Genomic DNA, 19,700 nt, shown 5'->3' with positions numbered 1-19,700 from the left:
ATCATTGTTGTGCATTCCGTCATTATCTGTTGCTCAGACATATACCTAGCCCATTCCTCTTTCTTGGATGAAAGTGACAGTGTAGTAGGCATCCTTCCTTCTCAAGAGATGATGGTAGCACTCTAGGAACCGTGGCTGTGTGCAGCGTCATTCTTGGATCAAAGTGACAGCGTGCCAATCCGGTTATTCCTAAGTGATAGAATGTCGTTGCAGTCCATTTGTTTGCAGTGAGAATTCCCATCTTCTCAAATGGTTGTCTACAGATTTATCTTGATTTAAGACAAAATCGTGTAGTTTTCTCATATGAATGAACACTTATCAACTAAATTTGGAATGGTGATCAAAATCTTTTGATCAATTGACATGAATAAATCTGTATCTGAAGATATTGAAGTAAATATTAAATTATATTTTTGAAATAAGTATTTGTACTAAAGATCATGCTTCTATTGCTGCTCTAACTAGCCTTGTATAACACCGATGATCAAATAGAACATACTTGCTCTGATTGTGTATTGTAAAGCAAGAGAGCAATGTATTAAGCAAAGCAATACCAGGCAATAAAAATACTTCATTCCTGAAATGATCTTGAACTGGCATTGCTTACTGTAATACCTAGTCATAAGGTATGTTTGCAACAAAAAAGATGACCTAATTTTGACTAGCCAACGACCTTGAGGACGTTGGCCTGGTCCATTCGAGGTCATATGAAAGTTTGGGCCACCTCTTAAGGGAGGTCAATGCTCTTGAGGGCGTAGGACTGTTCCATTTGAAAGCAGGTTAAGACTTCCTGTAAGGACATAAACTTTAAAACGCGTTAAGAGCCGACATAAGTCAATTACACATTCAGCCTATGTATTATAGCACTTACATCTGGAGTTTGTCTTCGATTTATATTTTTGTTGACCGGATATTGATTTGTTTCAATCGTAAACCCCCTCCATGGCCCTGGCATTGGCATAGTCTACAACGCTATAAGCTTTACAACTTGAAGTGAGCGTTGATTTCTGCAAGGAAATATGGGGTTCTTCACAAATATCGTCCGGGTTGTTGCGACTTGGGCCATCGCAAGTTTCTACGGTTGCATGATGCTGTTATTCACGTTGCTGAGAGTCGCCAGGCGCGGGCCTCGGGCGTTCTTCGGCTACAAGTCCCGCCCCGACCGGCCCAAGTGCCTGGACGATCCTGACCTGGGAACTCACGGCTACGTTCGGCTGAAGACCAGCGGGCTGAGGTTCCACTATGTGGCGGCGGGGGAGCCGCAGAAGCCGCTCATGCTGTGTCTGCACGGCTTCCCGGAGTGCTGGTACTCCTGGCGCCACCAACTCAAGGAGTTCAGGTGACGGTACAGGCACTGTAATTACCGGGTTTATGGAAAACGTGGTCCGGTCCGATGTTGGTTTGGTGTAGTCAAACTTGCCTAAAAATAATGTAACAGTGTGGTTCAAGGGCCACCAGCCATAAAAAAAGTCCGGACCTTTTGGCCTTCGTGCTAACTGATAAGTTCTTTGGGGTTAGTGGAAAACTTGGTCCAGTTCACCTTGGCCAGGGTTGGTGGTTTCTGGAAAAAGCAGCCTGACTTTTCTGTGTGTAGTTGCACCCCCTGGCAGAAAGCGGTTGAATTAAAGGCAGCCTGGTGCTACACTGATCTTCAGACTTTCAAAATCTCTCCCATGCTAGTAGGGTGGTAACCATAATTTATAAGTGCCAGATGCTTGAGATTTCTCGCGCGATCGCTGAAGGCCAATTGAATTGAATAGATTGACTTCTGTACTTTCAGGAACTCCTACCGAGTTGTTGCCCCAGACCTACGCGGTTACGGTGAGACCGAGTCCCCACAACCCTCCGGCTACTGGGGCTGGCCCAACTTCAGTCTATCTCACTTGACCAATGATGTGCGAGAGCTGATAGAAGCTCTAGGCTACAGTTCCTGCACCCTGGTGGCACATGACTGGGGTGGCTTCATAGCATGGCAGTTTGCTATAGACCACCCAGATCTTGTGGACAAGCTGATTGTGATGAACATCCCCCACCCTGGCGTCTTTTACAAGTACATAGCCACCCACTTCTCCCAGTTCCGCAAATCCTGGTACATTTTCCTGTACCAGCTGCCATGGCTTCCAGAGATGCTGATTAAAGCCTTTGACTTTGAGGTACGTTGAGGGGACAGGCAGCTGTTTGCTTTTGCAATAGAGTACTGTGTTACTGTAGAGTTTACATAGTCAAACTCCTTTTAATGAGTATGAAATGCTTAGGTATTATAATAGTTAGTATGCAGACAGCTAGCCTGGTTACCAAACCTGTTTTAGCTGCCGAGTTTCTTTCGTTCTCTCTGTTATTTGTGGAGAGGACGAAAGAGACTTGGAAGCTCAAATAGGTTTGGTAACAGCTGCCTTAACTTGCATTGTACAGGAAACACAGCAACTTTGCTTCACTTTAAGTTCCTATATCTGCTTGGAAATTAGGTGTTCATACAAATAGTTTCTGTATTCTTCAGATGATCCGTGGTGTCTTCAGAAGTAAGAACATGGGCTGCAGACGCCGTGATGCCATAACTGATGAAGATGTGGAGGCTTTCAAGTACACCTTTGCCAGACCTGGGGCCAACATTTCAGCAGGTAGCGCAGATGCCTTAGATCTTTTTTTCTTTTTTCCTATCTGTAAACATCACCTTTCTACCATTTTTTTGGCTGTTGATGTGAAATAGGGTTAAATATCTGAACTTATCAGTGAGTGAGTGAGTGAGTGTGTGAGTGATTGAGTGAGTGAGTGAGTGAGTGAGTGAGTGAGTGAGTGAGTGAATGAGTGAGTGAGTGAACGAGCGAGTGAGTGAACGAGCAAGTGTATGCCATGTGTATGTCTCTTCTTAGTATCACTTAGGCATCAACTACTACATGTACATACCCTGTTTTCTTGAAGTCATGCATGACCATGTACTTATATCCCATGGATATTTCTTCTATCATCACTTAGCTATCAACTACTACCGTGCTCTCGTGAAGCAGCCTCGCAGCTACAAGGGCACGAAGGTTCAGTGCCCCACCCTGCTGATCTGGGGGGACCAGGACGGGGCCTTGGAGGTGGGCCTGACGGAGGGGACGGACCGGTTTGTACCAGACTTCACGCTGAAGCTGGTGCCGGGAGCCAGCCACTGGGTACAGCAGGACCAGCCAGAGGTGGTCAACGGCCACATGAGGGACTGGCTGAAGGGGTAAAAGTGGCCGGCTAGGGTTGGTTGGGAGTAGCACAACACTCGACAGAAAACGGGGCATATTATAGAAAGATCTAACTTGGGTGGCATCCTCCATAGTTTCCGCCCACTCCCCAATGTTGCTGGTAGCCAGTGACATTAGGGAGTGAGCATAAAGTACGGAGGATGGAACCCAGGCAATGAAAGATTACAATCTTCCCCACCAACATCTGCTTGGAGATTAACAGAAAAGAACATCATACATACAATATAGTATGGGGGGAGGGTTTAGCTTACCAGTCTTGCTGGCATAGTCATCAATCCATTTTCAGCTTAATATGTTTGCTTCTCAACAATCACTACCTTAAACCCTCCTTCACACTAAAGAGTAAAGGCACAATGACACCCCTTTACACTAAATACATGCAAAGTTTTTAGATCAATATGCTTCAGTTAGCTTCAATATGTATAAAAAATTCATATTCTGGCCCATAGTCTGTCTTGTGAAGCCAGTTTTAATCCTTAGCACATATTGGGGCAGATATGCAACGCATGTTGTATGATACATATTAAATATTCAGTAGTTCTTTGCAGTGATGAGTGCATTTGCACTATAAGCATACAGTCAGTGTTATAATTTGTTTACGTAATTAATAATTGTGAAGAAATAATATATTTGAAAATGTTCAATGAGAATTCAGACATCATCTTGATGTTTTTAAAGATTGTTATGCTGCCTTTTGCAGTTTGTCCCTAATGCCTTGTTTGGCAGTAAATAATTAAGATGTGATTATGAGCCACAGAAATATTACTGAGACATTCCAGTGTTCCATGCAATCTTCTCCAAGGGAAATTGACTTCACAAAACTTCCAAATACATGTATGTAGTATTTCTGGTATACTTCTCTGCTAGTAATAATGACTCGTGGCAAAATTTACTGCAAAAATAAATCCACACAAAAAGTGCCATTTGCCCATTGTCTTGGGAAAATTTATTGTGGTAAAACACTTGAGTTGGCCAGTCTTTCCAGTCCAGTGTGTATCACTTACACAGTTTCTACCAACTACAACACAGTCCAACAATATGTCTAATATATAGTTATTATTGCAAAAACAATTTCCTGGGTATTCTTCTCTCCATTAGTTTGCAATTATTGCAAATCAGATTGACTCACATACCAAAAATTAGAAGGCTACACATTCACACAACATTTAAACATTAAATAATGATTATGATGATCATATCAATAATAATTACAACATAGTTTTTATGTTACAAATACTACATATCACTCCTTGGTACCAACCAAAAATCATAGACTCAACAAAAGATCCTCTCTTGTACCATATAACATATAAAATACTAGGTGTTGAAATTACAGTTAAGAGTATAGAGTGGACAGAAGGTTTAAGTTGATATTTGTTCATGGTGGCTTATTGTGTTAACCCTTTTTTAAGCAGGCAGACTTCTTGACCAGCGAAAACCTGGTGCTAAATGGTAGTCTTGGCAGAAGAAAGGTTAAGAAATTGGGTATCTAGGTAAGCTTGACAATTGGCCCTTTCAAGTGAGATATTTTCCATAAACATCATAACAGAATATTATCCTGCAACAAAATCTTTCACAATTAGGTCTTAAAAGTCTGAACAATTGAATAACATTCGTTATTGCTAGACTGTACTGAAAATGACTGCTTTTTTGTGGCCAACATGTCTCAAGGCACATGCTAAGGATAATAATAATTCAAAGCCAAAAAAGGGAACGATTTCTTTAAAAGGCACATCTTATGACAGTCTGTGACATTTCATATTTTGTAGTACTCTCTAAAATCTTTTAACAGAAGAAAATGACATTTGAAGGCAGTAGCTGGTTGCTAGACATAGTTTACTGAGTTGAAGTAGTGTCTGACTCAATCAAAATGTATTTAGTTATAAAATAAGGCAACAAAGGTATTTATCCTTAGTCAAAATTGACATCAGTGATAAGGTAGCTTTCATGTAATGACATAGCAAGGAGTAAAACCACAATTAGATTAATTCACTCTTTCTGTCATCTCAAATTTACCCCCCTCCTCAGCTGCCAGGGATACCTGCCCCTTTTTTCACACTTGGCAGCAATTCAGCGGAACGTACTGCGCCTGCACGAAACCTGGATTTTTCACAATTTTTGACGGATGTTTGGTCAACGTTGCATCAAGATTTTGCCCATTGCAAATGATATCTTTTCCCACATAAAATTTGGAAAACTATAGACAGGATGTCATCAAATAAAGGCCTTCAAAGAGACATTCTGCCAAATTGCTTTGCACAATACATTACGGGTTTTTGTGCAGGTGCAGTACGTTCTGTTGAGGTGCTACACTTGGCATCATTCATGCTTCTAATGATATCATTCAAGATTGCTAATTGAAAACACTATCATCACACAACATTTTATAGATAGCGACATGTACAGATATATCAAGGTTAATTTTCATAAGGCTGTGGTATATTAAGGCACAATCGATTCAGTAACTTTGATTGTCAAAGATTCCACAAGTTAAAAACTTTGTACATCCAGGTCCCACTTTAATTTGCTGTAATTTATCTTTGAGATAAAAGTTAATATTTATTAAAATCATCTCATTTTCAATGTATCAATTCATATATTAGAGCTTCATTTATTTGTATGATAAATAAAATCATAGAGTCTAATGCATTTGGTCAGTCAACAATTTGATAGGTGTTCCGTAATTATTCAGTGTTTTATATAAAAATGTTTCTCTTCAATTTTGTAGATTTCACCAGTGATTACAAAGCATCTTTATTGTTGCATGCAAACTTTAGAAAATTGGTATATTCTTGTAAATTATACTTTGAAGGTTTGGATCTTAATATGAACTTATGTTCATTATCTGTTGTTTTTATTCAATTTGATAAATCACATGAAGTAGAGAAAATAGCTCTTTTTCGATAAAACTTTGATTCTGGCTAATTTTGATGAGTTTCAACCTCCCTGGACTTGTGCATGATATAGGTAAGCGTGGATTTTTTTTGGGATGAATTTCATCCAAGAATAGGAAGTTTTTGATGAATTACCATTATGAAGAAACCATCTTCTTTTTGACAAAGAGACTCTTTGACACAACCAAGATTTTTCTTTCAATCGACGTTTCGGTCAGCGTCAGCTGAATAAACCTCTTGGTTGTGTAAAAGAGACTCTTCATTCAGTGACTTACCAACCTGATGAAACTAATTCACGCATCTCTCACTTAATACACTATGATCACAAAACACAATTATATTCACTTCTCATACTTGCTACAAAAATGACTAATCATTGTACATTCCTGTGTCCTGCAATTAACGACCAAGGCAGAGGTGTTCTTGGTCCCCTGTTGGAGGGTTGTGACCTTGACCTTGTCGTGACCTTGACAACGACCTTGTCGTCAAATCCTGCCCATCTTGGCATCTGAGATCGCTCCCCACACGTCAAAGATGAACTCGTCAGGAAACGCAAACTCCCCCAGCCTGTCGTCTAGCGCCTGTGCAAACTCGTCCGGGTTGTTTTTTGTCTTGCAGATGTCGACCATTGTCTCGGCTGTAGGGACACAAGGAGCAGTTAGTTCACATAACTAGGAAGCCGCCTTAAGATAATTTTATCTTCATCTTGGATAGCTTTTCTTACACACAAAATACTGAGATATCCAAACTTACAACTGGCAAAGTTATATCATATATATGTATAGATAATAGATGCTTCAATGTTTCTTTAAATTTGTCTTGCATATGTCAACCATTGTTTTGGCTGTAGGGATGCAAGGAAGAGGTAGTTTTGCTGTTTTTCTTTGACACACAAAATACTGAGCCCAACTCCTTCCTTACCCAGTTCCATGTCTCTGATGCCCATGAATGACTCCAACAGGTCGTCAATCTTTCTAGCTGCTCGCTCTTCAAATTCTGTCGGCTGCAACAAACAACATACAAATACATAATTCTTCAGTAACCGTTTTTTTTTTTCACAGATTTCACAGAAATTTCAATCAAATTTGTTTCAATTTGAAGGGTGTCATGACCTAAATCTGGTCAGACTGCTCCCGAATGTTGGCTAAACGTGGTTGGCTGGTGTTTGGGGGCAAGATCATGAATGCATGACAGGCTTTACTCACAGCGTCCTCCACAGTAGCTGGTCCCTTGGACCTCATCCTGAGGGTCTGCTTGCCTGTCCCAACCTTCTGTGGAGCAGCCTCCTGGGCACCCTGCTTACTGGATCTGGGAGCTATGTCAGCTGGGGGAGGGGAGCACACAGTGAAAATTTTAGGTGAGCAAAGTTTTTATGTGAAACAAAAGTATTAACTTCATGATGGAAGGTATCTATATCTGTATGGCCGATATAACCACCTCTCAGCATAACACAGCTGATGTACCAACATAGTCACAGATGAGCTTTCATGCTAAAATATTTGAATGAAAGTTCATTTGGGACAGTAAATGACATTAAGAAGACTGACATGAAACACTAACAGTACCCTCTCCTTCCAACCAAACTCAGGTACACTTGGGTAGAGTGAGGAAAGTGGTGTACAGTGTCTTTCCCAAGGACACAATGTCTAGTCAGAAATACCAGGAACTGAACCAATAACCTCTTGATTCCATGTCCGCTATAGCTTAGCCACCCAGCCTAGTATTCTAGGAAGATGGCAACATGATTCTTACCAAAAGCCTTTCTGGGCTCCACCAGCCTGATAGTAAAGGTGGTTCCCTCCTGTAGGTCCTTTAACCTCTTCGCCACCTCATAATGCCGAGCACCCACCTGTTGGAATAGAACACAGAATGTTACTAAACACGTCATCTTACATTGTGCAATATATCCAAAAGGAACACACATCAAGGTGACAGATAAAACACAAGAGTGAAAATCCATTGGTCATTGAATAAGGAACCTTCTTATACTGAGAATCAGATTCATTATGAGAAGTTTCTTCAGTGTAAGAAGGTAACATTTTACACCTTAGACCAGTATCATCTTACTGAATCAGAGTCAGTGTAAGAAGTTACAGATTAAGGTTCTTGATTCAACAATGCAGTGGTTTTCTCACCCAACATTTTGGTGACCCTCTTTTGCCTTTTTCAGGGCAACCTGAAGTGCTGTATGACGACTCAGGTTCTGATTCTTACTGTAGTGTTACAGATGTGGTCGGATTGTCCCAAAAATGGGTGAGGGAGGTGACAGACAATCATCAAAATGTCAGATGTGAAAACCCACTGGTTGTTGAATAAAAGACCTCGACTTTCTCACTAATATCACAGTCTCTTGCCACCCTGATTACATTATTCTCAGATGAAAGACAGAGTCAGTTCTAAAATGTCCCTGCATGTACACGTCACACACTCAGTACATTAATATTCACAAATCTGAATTAGTCTGACTCGCAGCCTGTGCCCATGAAAGAGGCAACATGAAACCTGTGCATTTAAGTTACTAGGGCTGATACAAGCTGCCCTGACTCTCTTAATCATTGCGAGAATGATTAAGACTTTGGGCCCCCCAGCAGCTTGTTTAATATGCACATTTTTGTGACGTCATCACTAGACAAAGCCTTACCAAGTTGGTTCCCTGGATGGCTTCGATGTGATCTCCGACACACACAGTCTTGACATTGTCCATGATGGAGTCTTCCTTGATACGCTTGATGAAGGCATACCCTGCTCCGTTGTCTGTTATCGTCAGACCTAGGGCCGGCGCTGATTTTGTTACCTATGTAATTACAAAAAAGATTTTAGAATCTTGAGAAGTGTTTCTGAATTTTTGTGAAATGTATTAGATTTGTGGAGGGTATTGTATTGTCAAGTTACAGCAACTGGATATGATTTTGGAAACAGTCAGGCATTTCAGGTTGCATCCACAGTCACTACCTTTCGTCAGTGACACTTGAGCAACTGTTTTTTTGGCATATATTATATATTACATGTATAATGTTTCTTTAATAAGGATGTTACCTCTATGTCCTTGGTCTGTCCTCTGCAGTGTGCGAAGATGAAGTCTTCCAGTCCGATCTGTCCCCCCAGCAGCCTGGACATGTCCAACTTGTGAGTGTTCAGGGTGCAGAATAAGATCTGCAGGGGGACAAAGAAAACAACTGTTAATCTATGTGTTGTATGTCAATCAGTCTCAGCAGACTATGACTAAACTGTGCAAAACCAAAAAAAACAAATGTTACCTCTGTCAAAAATTGAGGTATTGTTTTTGGTCTGTCTGTGTATCTGCGCATCTGTCTGTGTGTATGTGTGTGTGTGTATGTATGTGTGTGTGTGTGTGTACACACTTAAAAAGGCCTGCATATATTGTGATGATACATGTATTTGGTATGAGAGTAGGTCTTTGGAAGGTGAAGATCAAGGTCACATGTCGGCTACCTGGCAGCTGTCCTTAGTACTGAAGAACTTATTGTTTTTTATCTTTTGTTTCTTCTTTGGACTTGGCCCAGCTTGTTTCAAATGAAGAAGACATACAGCCTTCTCTATGAGCCCTTTTTTCTAAAAGCCCCCCAACAGTTTTGAAAAAAGATCAAATAGATTCAAAGTGTAGCTCTTCTAACAAACCAAACTAGCCAAATTTCATATAAACCAGTACCCTGGATGGCTTTCATAATGCACCAGAAATCATAGGACCTTGACATTTACAAGAGCCTGTATACCCAATCTGTTAAGTATAATGTAAATGGTAAACTCCACATGTTTTACAACCTGCCAACGCTTGTTTGACGTCCTGTGGCAGCTGTTTGTTAACCCTCTTTAGATTCAAGTCTTAGGGTGACACATGTTAAGCAGGTTCATCTAGAGTTCAAATAAGATTAGGTAGATCTTCTTTTAGGTGCTGTGTTGTGTGTAACATTAGCTTCAGGGTTCTTTCTCTTACCAGATGGCACTAGATGTCAACTCATGTAGGATTTAAGCTTGAAGAGCTAAAGCTAAGTTAACATAAATACTTGACAGGGGTTAGCATGTAACATGTGTTGGAAGGGGGGTCGATTTAACCTCCTCGATCCCTTCCACACAACCCAATTAGCTGGTGCGAAGTGTCTACCTTTATTTAGCATGATGAAGGTTACCCTTCAAAATTTACTTTACAGATTTTGCCATAACAAGATTTTTTATGCAAAACCAACAAAGAGAAATGATCAAGAAATTTTAATTGAGATTTTCATAATATATAGCCAACTGTCCTATACCGGTAATGGTTCATATAATTCCCATCGCACAAGAAAACAAAAAATCTTAGGGTAAGGGAATATCATTCACTGGTATACATTACATGTACTAGTTCATGTAGTAGTAACATATCCAAGTGCAAATAGCTACCAGCAATCTTCACAACTGCAACAAAATTACACCAGCTGACAGGAAGATACAAGTTGACATATCATGTTTTGCCAACTGATTATTCATAGTGCCCTAAGAGTTAGATATTGAAAACAGAAATGGTCTAGTCTGTCAACATGAGCCAGACTACTCATGCAGAAGTTATGTCCTGCCACACCCATGTATGGTAAACAAACTGGAATGGAAAACCCGCTCAGACTCAGAGAGAAACCTTGACTGAGACAAATTCTTTGTGCTTCAGTGAGCATTACTTGGACACAAAAAAACACTGTTAGATAATGCGAGGGTCTGCATGCCTTTTTCTGTGAAGTGTGGCAAGCCATTTTATTCAGCGTTGACATTTAACAAGCTATTTTGATTCCATGTTAAGCTGTTGTCAGGATTAGACCATGAAGCCTACTGATTGCTTTAATTCCATGTTATACTGTTTTATGTAATTTGTTATTCCACAGTCATCCTTAAGCATTATTGGCATATTGCAAATTTCTTAGCATCATGTAGTTGAATGCCGGGAAGCCCAAATTTACAACAGACTTTCAGGCATCCACAGACTAGTTAAGGGTTGCCAGAATCCCCCCATGCAGACCCTCTTAATATGTGCATGAATCACTCCTTTAGCTTTGTAAGGCACTTTTTGTATCTATAGCTCTGGAATAATACCCCAGTTGTCTGACTTCTATTTACTGTTCAGGTCATGTGGATTAAACAGTGTCCATGTAATTAGATGTTCTACCGGTAAATGACTAGTAGGAGTTTTTGCTCACAATTAGTAACTCGTTACTAAATTATACGGTTTGTTAAGTACCAAAGGTACATTGTATGGTCCCTCCATTTTCAAAATGAAACTTCTGAAAAGTGTGTTAGTAACACTCCATATTAATTAGAATTGTGCATGCAGACCAATTATTCTCTGATTTTTCGTGTACAAGAGTTAAACTATATAGTATTGGAACTGGTTTACTTTGAACCTAATGTACTTAGTAGTCCATTGCTCACAGATATGATGTAGCAGCCTACAAGTTTGGAGCTCTAGGCTTAGAAATATTTCCTATGCTACAATAATTATTGAAATCTTAAAATTCTTGGCATGAACATGCACCTATGAAAAATAATTGCCCACTTATATCTTGTAATAAGCAATGATTAAATGTTACATACAGGGATATTTTAAACAAAATATTTTCTGCACTTGGACTTCAGTCTATAGACTTTATAAATATAACATTGGCAACAGTTATTGTCAATATTTTTCAAAGGCCAATCACTAAGTAGAAAAATTATGAATAATTGTTATTATAAGAATTGTGTGTGAAGTACAATATCATCAAATAAAAGACTAGAAATACAGGAAACACTGTTGAAACTTTAGGTTAAACTTTTATGTTCTTTTTAACAAAAATGTGATGTAAATCATTTTGAGCAATAAAACCATCAAATAAGTTTGTATTGATAAAAATTCAGTCCGTATCCAAGCTGTCTAGACAAGTGCAATGTTCACAGTTAAAATCAATATATCTGGGACCTTGTGTTCATTTACTACAAGGTGATACAAAAATGAGTCTAATGGTAGGTGAACACAGAACAGACATGATATTGTTCTCTAATTTCAAACCCATGAAATTGTGCTCACGACAATACAATTTTCTATGATCTCCGAGTAGAATGTACAATTCTATGCCATGTTTTACATGTTTTTGAGGGCGCTTTTTATGCATAGTGTCAGGTATTCTTAGTGGTCTTTGATTTGGGTTTTCCCCACATTTACAGAAAAATGAAGACTGCTAGAAAGATGTATAAAAAGCCTTTAAAAAATGTCCATAACTCTGATCCCACATCTGCTTGGAGATTTAAATTTTCATTTATTATGCTCTACTGAAGCCTACTCAACTGGCAAAACAAACAAGTTTCTTTCAATTACAGTCAACCAATTTTTAATGCAAAACTATAATCTCTATCTCTCACTTCTGATTCATTCTTCTGAATACAGATCTTTTGATTGAAAAAAGGGCAACATTGAGTTGCGAGGATGTTGTTTAGTCCACAAAGTTGTCACAGGTTTTTCTTTTCTCAAAGATGTAAATAAATGTCACTGACCTTTAAGGTCATGGCTACTTTATTTACTTTTACTGTATCAGTGACTTTCGTGGGAACTTTCTCACCATAAGTAGTCAAGCAACTTTATTTAACAGGCAGATACTGTAATTATGTAGTAAAACTACTAAAAGAGCAATCAAGACACTTGAATGAACAAGTCATACTTAGTCTAGTACCGTCACTTGTTCAAAGTTGTTCAAAGTTCTACCTTCACTTGTCAAAGCTCAAAATACTTTTTGTATACCTGCACTGATGCATGTAAAATTGCAAATTACCTGCACCAGACAGATTTTATCTGCACCACTCAGAATTTGGGAAATACAGAAAAACTGTTCAGATTGCCACTTATTTCATAGGTGCTAACAGTCAATGCAATAAATAAAAGGTGTATACGTATTAGTATCATGTAAAAATGTATTGTATAAACCCAGTACATGTACAGGACCTAGTTTAGGCAGACATCAGAAATACCTGCACAGCTGCAATTTTACCTGCACATGCACAGTACATGGACCAGTGCAGGTTAGGTACAGGTAGACATCAGAAATACCTGCACAGCTCCAATTTTACCTGCACTAACCTGCACATGCAGGTGGTATTTTGAGTTGTACTTGTATGTAACATTTTCAGTAACATCGAACTGAAAAACTCACCTCATCAGCTGGTATATTGAAGGCTTTGGCTATTTCAGTGTAGAGTTCCTTAACGTTGGTGAAACCTTCTATCCTTGCAGTTGGACTGCCATGTGCAAGCTGAAAAGTCAATTAAAAAAAGAAATCAAATATTATTGAATTCTACAGAATGAATCTGTGGCTATGTTAGTGAGCCTTAACCAAAAATGGGTAAAAATTTCTACGTGACAAAAATAACTTCAACTCATAAAGGATGTGAATCAGTCAGACGAATTTATTGTCTTCTTATTGCCATGGCAACAGGTTCTCTGCCCTCCCTCCTCTTATTTAATTGTCTGCATCTGGGGTCAGCAGACTGATTTTTACTATGCGTGGGTTGTACGGTTGTGACTTATAATGTACATTTTCATGTTTTCTTTATTTTTCACTGAGAAGGGTTGTGGAAAATCAATCGGACTGGAAATTGTAGAGTTTAATTATCATACTAGCATTAACGACACTGATGATTTTCAAGTTATTCAATTTGCTAGAGGAAAATTTGCTTTTGATTCTTAATTGTACTATTATTATTGTATTATAATTCATAGTAATTTTCAAACTTAAGCACTAAAATATTAGTATTACAATGACATAGTTAAATCACCTAATACCTGGAATACACTAGCTTCATCAAAATTCATAAAACATGGAGAAAGGATACAAATGGTGGAAAGAAATACTAGCCCTTTAGTATCATCATATGAAAATATAGAATATCATAATGACAGAGAATGTAATTTCTTGTGGTGGATGGCCCACCACAAAATTGTCTCTAGAGCTAAGATTAAGAACAAATATGAAAAGCAGACCTATGTGGGAGTCAATCTGAGCAGAGACAGTAGTAGAATAATGTCCAGACTATCATGCTGCACCTCTTTGTTCTATTTTTGTTCTGATCTTGTTGTAGAAGAAGACCAATTACGATCAAAACGACACCAAGACAGACATGCCGAGGAATAACTCTAAGTCTTACGCTTACCTGTGTGTGGAACACCAGTTTTGGCCGGACATTGGGCTGCATGGGCGCGGGAACGGACGGTCCGGACATCTTGTTGGGCGTGGAGGGAGAGTTGACTGAATTCTCCGTCCGAGCGGCCTCAGCTTCTGCTGCATTCTGCTGCTGCTACGCACAGGGAGAGAATTACATCCATAAATGCATTGCGCACGGGAAAAAATGAATAGACATGATATTTCTGTGAATGCTAGGATCGGAGCTGAGACAAGAATGAGAGAACCAGTTATCTTAGCTATGTTCTAGATCCTTCACCTTTATCTGTACCGGTCACTTGTTTTGTAACTAGCAGTCATATGTATGCGCAACTGCAGATAATCTAATATTGTTATTTGGCTAAGTGGTACAAAAGAAAGAAAAATAATGCAGTCACGATGCACCACAGTGGAAAAAAACAAGATTATTTGATCAAAAATCAGCCTTTACTGACGAATTCATAGAAACATGACTATAATCATATAATTTGCAGATTCGTGTTGAAAGCACATGTTATAAGCGATATCAAGAAACATCAAGAGACTTGTTTTCCAATTGTATAACTTGGATTGAAATAAAGTACATTGTATTCTGTACTTTTGTATTACAAAAAAATGGAATATCAAATTTTAAATATGTTGTCCTTAGGATCATAGTATTACCTATTTCAGATATACTACTGAAAAATTACTGAACCCTTGAATAGATAGAATTATCCACACCTTGGGCAAAATAATAGCTATTGAATGTTTTTGGGATTAGTCTATTCAAGCTACATTAAAATGTATCATATTGTAGGAGAGGGGAGGGGGGGGCTTATTGGCAAATGACAAAAGTTACTTAACCCTTGTCCTGCTGTGCGCAACATATGTCGCGCGGCACATACAGTACCATCTATATAACACTCTGTATAGGTACGATTTGGGGGTATTTTTCGTGCAACGCATCACACCGCAGCGAAACGCAACAAATGCGGAAGTAACTATGCCACTGCAGGGCAAAAAAATTTGGGTTTCTTATGATCTAATTAAGACATGAAATTATTGAAAAATATTGTGCCAGGAATGCCAGCAGGACAAGGGTTAATACACAATTTTATACACATCCAAGAGGAATCTAGTTTTGAGGATTTCTGTTATCATAAAATATAAACACGGTTTATCTATTGATTGTACTATCCCTATTCCCTAAATGATTTTTCAGAAACAATGGTGAACTTTGAACCGATGTACATTTCACAAACCTTGGAGTCAACCCAAACTTAAGACTACAGGAAGTATGTCGTTTTAACCAGAGCAACACTTTTGGGAAGGTTCTTCCTCCAAAATGGCGACATTCTTGATCTTTTGAGGAAAATCTAGCCGAACAGGTAGAGTATTTTCATCATGCTATTAATAGCGTTGTGCAATGGATACTAGTATGCTTTTACTCGCAAGGATGTTGTCTGCTCAGAAAATAGACTAAATTTAATCCTAGTTGGTAACACTATACTCCTGGATTAGTCTATCAAGGCGAAACCCTACCGCATGTGTTTTGAACAGTCCCACATTTAAATTCATATTATTAAAAGCTTGTTGAATTTTCAACAGCCTAGCAAAAAATCCGTACACAGGTAAGGTACGTTATATACCGTTAACGTTATAAACCGCATATTCACACACCTTCATCTTCTTCTTCGACTTTTTCCCGAACAGTCCGGACATCTTTGCGGCTTTTTCTTCGGTGTACAGTTGGAGAATGAAGTCCTTTACGGCTGAATTTTCCGGGGAAGGTGAACAGATCTCGGGAAAGCCCTCGAAATTGCCAGGATTTTCGCAGATTGGATGCGGACTTTCGCTTAGAATGCAATGGCGGCCATGAGCTCTAGGTACCTATTCAATCAACCCCACAAGGCAAAAAGCAGCTCCTCCCGGATCCGGTTTCCACCGTGCGATTCATTTGCATACAGAAATTAGGCTGGAGTGCAAACCAGCGGCGCAGGTTCTAAACCACCTGTGAATCACAACTTGTTACGAGCGCTCTGATTGGACGATCGGCGTGTGCCGGTACACCTTTTGATGACAAACTTTTTCCATACGTCGAACAAGTTACAACTTCTTAATGGCTCTTAGCTGTTCTTAAGAGCAGAATTTTTCTACGTATCCATAACAAATAAACAAACTGCGACACACTTCTATTTTCTCTGCCAGTTCACACATAGGAAATTAACCAATGCGGTGAGACGTAACATACGCACCAAGTGAGGTGTGGCTTTCTCAGGTGAGTTTACCTGTGACCCACCTGGCGTCACGTGATCCGTGTTTACCTGTGGGGTTAAAGTTTAAACCTACACGGAAGTGGGAGAGATCGCGTGGCAATACATGATAGAAGCTAAACATACACTCTTAGCCGTGTGTGTATACTCTTTGATCACCAACCTTTTTCACAAGTGTACAGTTTAAAGGCTTGGGCAGGTGCTACTGTTATCATAGTAGGTAAGAGATCCTTAATCTTCCACAGTTCACTTTGCAAAGATAAAAACTCGTTACACCTGTTTCTGTTAAATGTATGTCACTACATGTAGGTGTGCTGTTTTGTCTTAGCTGCCTCCATTTTTACGGTATTGCTGAGTGCAAAGCCAGCTTACCACTTCTAGTCACTGAGCTAGGTAGGCACGACAGGTATTTGACTATGTCAGAAGATGGCGGTGGATGTTTGTTTTAAAAGCTTGAGGATTCTATTCGGTAGGGAAGCATGTGTCCCATAATTTTGCAGTCCGGGGAAAGAAACTGCTGCTGTAGAAAGATTGGCACTGACGGCGATCACTTAGGAAAGGAAGGATTGACGGAAAGTAACGTTTATCTAACCAATTCCCTCAATTCAAAGAAATGGAACTCTATAACAGTGAGAAGTGTGTATGTGGCTTATTTCTTGCGTTTTATTTCAAAATCCTTGTATACTAGGACAATGACAAAAGGCGGATTGCACACAGCTCGTTTGGTTGTCCTCGTCCTAGTCTGTTGTACTGCTCGGATTTGTGGTGAAGTGGAAGAACAAGGCACATGCTCAAAGGACGATGGAGTGGATTGCGGCTCACAAAATCTGGAAGTGACACCGGTTATCACAAAGCTTGACGGTGTAGAGGTAAGTATAAAGTTATAGTAGGCCTAGGAAAATGTCGTGTTACCCGTTTTCTGACTGACAAAAGGAAAACCTGCCGACCCTATCACTTTTGTTGCTGTACTTTTTTGGTCCACTGGAACGTTTTGTAACTATCATCATTTTCTGTGTCAGGTTGGACATGTGCAAGATGTGATTCTTGACGGAAAAACTCATCAGATGAAGACTTTATCTATGAAGCCGCAAGTCTTGGGCAAGTATTCTTGTAGTGTAGTATTGTTGTAATGTAGTAAGTTGAATCAATCCTAGTCCATATCACACTCATGGACATCTGTGAGGCAAAAATGCGATATTGCTGACGGGAATGTTTTTGTTTTGTATCTGGTCTAGCAGTATGGACAGTACACCGTTTTTTGCCGCCCTAAAATTGGATGCCTTTTTAAAAGGGTTCTTATCTATTCCTTACAGAGATTCAGCATTTCTTGACGGATGATGAGTGTGATCACGTCATGCGCCTTGCCGAGAAGGTCGGCATGTTTGAAAGCGTCACGAACACGCCAACAAAATCCAGAAACGTCCAGATCATGGACATGAACAAGGACACGGTTCTCAGTCTAAGGGAGGTGGGTGGTCAGCAAAACTAGTACTCCACCAAAATGAAATAAACGGAAAATTTATCAGTGTTTTGTCATCTTTAATGAATGTGAATCAGGACATTGTAGCCACCATACTTAAGCAATGTCCTAACTTATGCCACTCGAAACGTCTGGAAGTTATCTTCTAAATTTATCCTGTAATAGAGTTTGAATTGTCTTTGAGTCCTAACGCAACATTCGGTTTAAACTAACATCGACATAATCGAGTTGTGATCCTTTCTGTTCAATCCAGTTTATTCTGACGATTGAGAACTCTTTTGACATCTACTTGGACGAGGGCGACATGCTGAAGATGTAAGTTGCTGACGATAGACACAGTAAAGTCTGTTTGAACATGGTGTTCAGCACCAAGGACAGGCCCATTCTTCACTACCACATGCGGTATCAGTATAAGAATGGTATAATACAGTATCGGGAACATGGTGATCGTCGTTTGCTTTATGGAGAGGGAAGAAAGAAAGAAAAAACACATGTTTGTGAATCTCTTTTTCTTATCTCCTCCATATGTGCCTTACTTGTTACCGGCTTTCTGTTGCAGGTATGCCGACTTGGGGATGGACCACAACGCAGATGGTAAGTAGACAGACTATGAATAAAATATTTTTCACTGTCACCGTTTTTTTTAAACCATTTTCCTATTTTTTAATTATTCGAGAACTTCCCGTTTATGTTGCTATTTCCATTCTTCATTTTTTAGCGGAGATATCCAGGGAAGAGCTGTACGGGCAGGATCCTAAGTCCGTTGCTGAGTGGCTGGAGGAATACGTCACCAAACTGCCGCACAAAAAGTCCCGGATGAGCCGACAGGCCTGGCTGTACCCCAGCAAAGTCCGCGACAAGGTTCTGGACGAGATACAAGAGAGGTGTGCAACAGAAAAACAGTCTTATATAGAGAGCGATCGATTAGTGTTACAATAATACACACAGGCTAAATTATTTCACAAAATAGAAACGTGCAATACTGTTCTGAAGAGTACTGATTTTCTTATTGTTAAAACCACTGTAATTTCATGCCTTTGATATTGTCTTCACTGCTATTTTCTGAGAAAAATTAATAATTTTCACTCCATCCAGGTGTAAAATGGGTACCTGGCTTCGGTTGGGGAGGTAAAAGGCGGTGGAAGGAGAAGGATGGGCTCTGCCTTCCAATGCTGGGTGCTAGACATACTGCCCCTACAGCCTGAAAAAGGCTATGGGACTATATCTAGGCCTTTTACTCTTTTCTTCTTTTTAAGTTGTGTATTTGTCTTCCCAGAGTGGTTAGCCTGGTTGGCTTACCTCGCATCCTGATCGACAAGAACGATGAGTTCCAGGTTGTTCAGTACGGCCCGAAGGGGCACTACCACGCGCACTGGGACTCCGGGAGCTGGGCCGAGAAGTACCCGTGCTGTCACCACGTCAAGACGGGCAGCGGCGAGCGCTGTAAGTCATGCAGGTAAGGAGTCTTCAAGGGTATAGCCATGCTAGTCTGGTTTCCAGACCTATTTTAGCTCCCGAGTCTAAAATAGGTCTGCATATTGGTGATTTAGCCAGGTCATGACTTCGGATTTTCAACCGTGAAACGTTACATTTAAGCCTCCTTACACCTTACCGATCCAGTCTTTGATTCTTGACAAAAATTAGATATTCTCTCTCTCTCTCTC

At 39.8% G+C, this 19,700-nt stretch overlaps 3 protein-coding genes across 4 annotated transcripts in view; 2 read left to right on the top strand and 1 right to left on the bottom strand.

Moving 5' to 3' along the window:
* Positions 1-1,004: 1,004 nt before the first annotated feature.
* LOC109475215 (epoxide hydrolase 4-like) lies at positions 1,005-5,014 on the top strand. The gene is made up of 4 exons (XM_019775809.1): positions 1,005-1,339; positions 1,781-2,153; positions 2,498-2,618; positions 2,974-5,014. Exons 1-4 carry the CDS (start codon positions 1,020-1,022, stop codon positions 3,213-3,215), a joined length of 1,056 nt encoding a protein of 351 aa, XP_019631368.1. The 5' UTR covers positions 1,005-1,019; the 3' UTR covers positions 3,216-5,014.
* Positions 5,015-6,412: 1,398 nt separating this feature from the next.
* On the bottom strand, positions 6,413-16,229 carry LOC109475217 (PDZ domain-containing protein GIPC1-like). Of its 2 annotated transcripts, none has more exons than XM_019775815.1 (9): positions 15,964-16,229; positions 14,294-14,437; positions 13,297-13,395; positions 9,167-9,283; positions 8,772-8,924; positions 7,883-7,979; positions 7,336-7,454; positions 7,052-7,133; positions 6,413-6,767 (listed from the first exon to the last, which is right to left on the bottom strand). In XM_019775815.1, exons 1-9 carry the CDS (start codon positions 16,003-16,005, stop codon positions 6,616-6,618), a joined length of 1,005 nt encoding a protein of 334 aa, XP_019631374.1. In that variant the 5' UTR covers positions 16,006-16,229; the 3' UTR covers positions 6,413-6,615. The 2 variants fall into 2 exon arrangements, with proteins under 2 accessions (XP_019631374.1, XP_019631375.1); XM_019775816.1 differs by having other exon boundaries at positions 14,294-14,434.
* A 1,019-nt stretch (positions 16,230-17,248) lies between these two features.
* LOC109475249 (transmembrane prolyl 4-hydroxylase-like) overlaps positions 17,249-19,700 on the top strand; it is a 4,222-nt gene continuing 1,770 nt past the window's right edge. The window contains exons 1-7 of the mRNA XM_019775850.1: positions 17,249-17,425; positions 17,576-17,654; positions 17,870-18,024; positions 18,290-18,351; positions 18,596-18,630; positions 18,755-18,920; positions 19,313-19,492. Coding sequence (XP_019631409.1) covers positions 17,249-17,425; positions 17,576-17,654; positions 17,870-18,024; positions 18,290-18,351; positions 18,596-18,630; positions 18,755-18,920; positions 19,313-19,492 — 854 coding nt within the window. The remainder of the gene's footprint in view (positions 17,426-17,575; positions 17,655-17,869; positions 18,025-18,289; positions 18,352-18,595; positions 18,631-18,754; positions 18,921-19,312; positions 19,493-19,700) is intronic.

Source organism: Branchiostoma belcheri, unplaced genomic scaffold, assembly GCF_001625305.1.
Source record: "Branchiostoma belcheri isolate BF01 breed outbred unplaced genomic scaffold, Haploidv18h27 scaffold33, whole genome shotgun sequence".
NCBI lineage: Eukaryota > Metazoa > Chordata > Leptocardii > Amphioxiformes > Branchiostomatidae > Branchiostoma > Branchiostoma belcheri.
The sequence above is the reverse complement of the archived record's forward strand: the minus strand, read 5'-3'. Positions and strand labels throughout refer to the sequence as shown.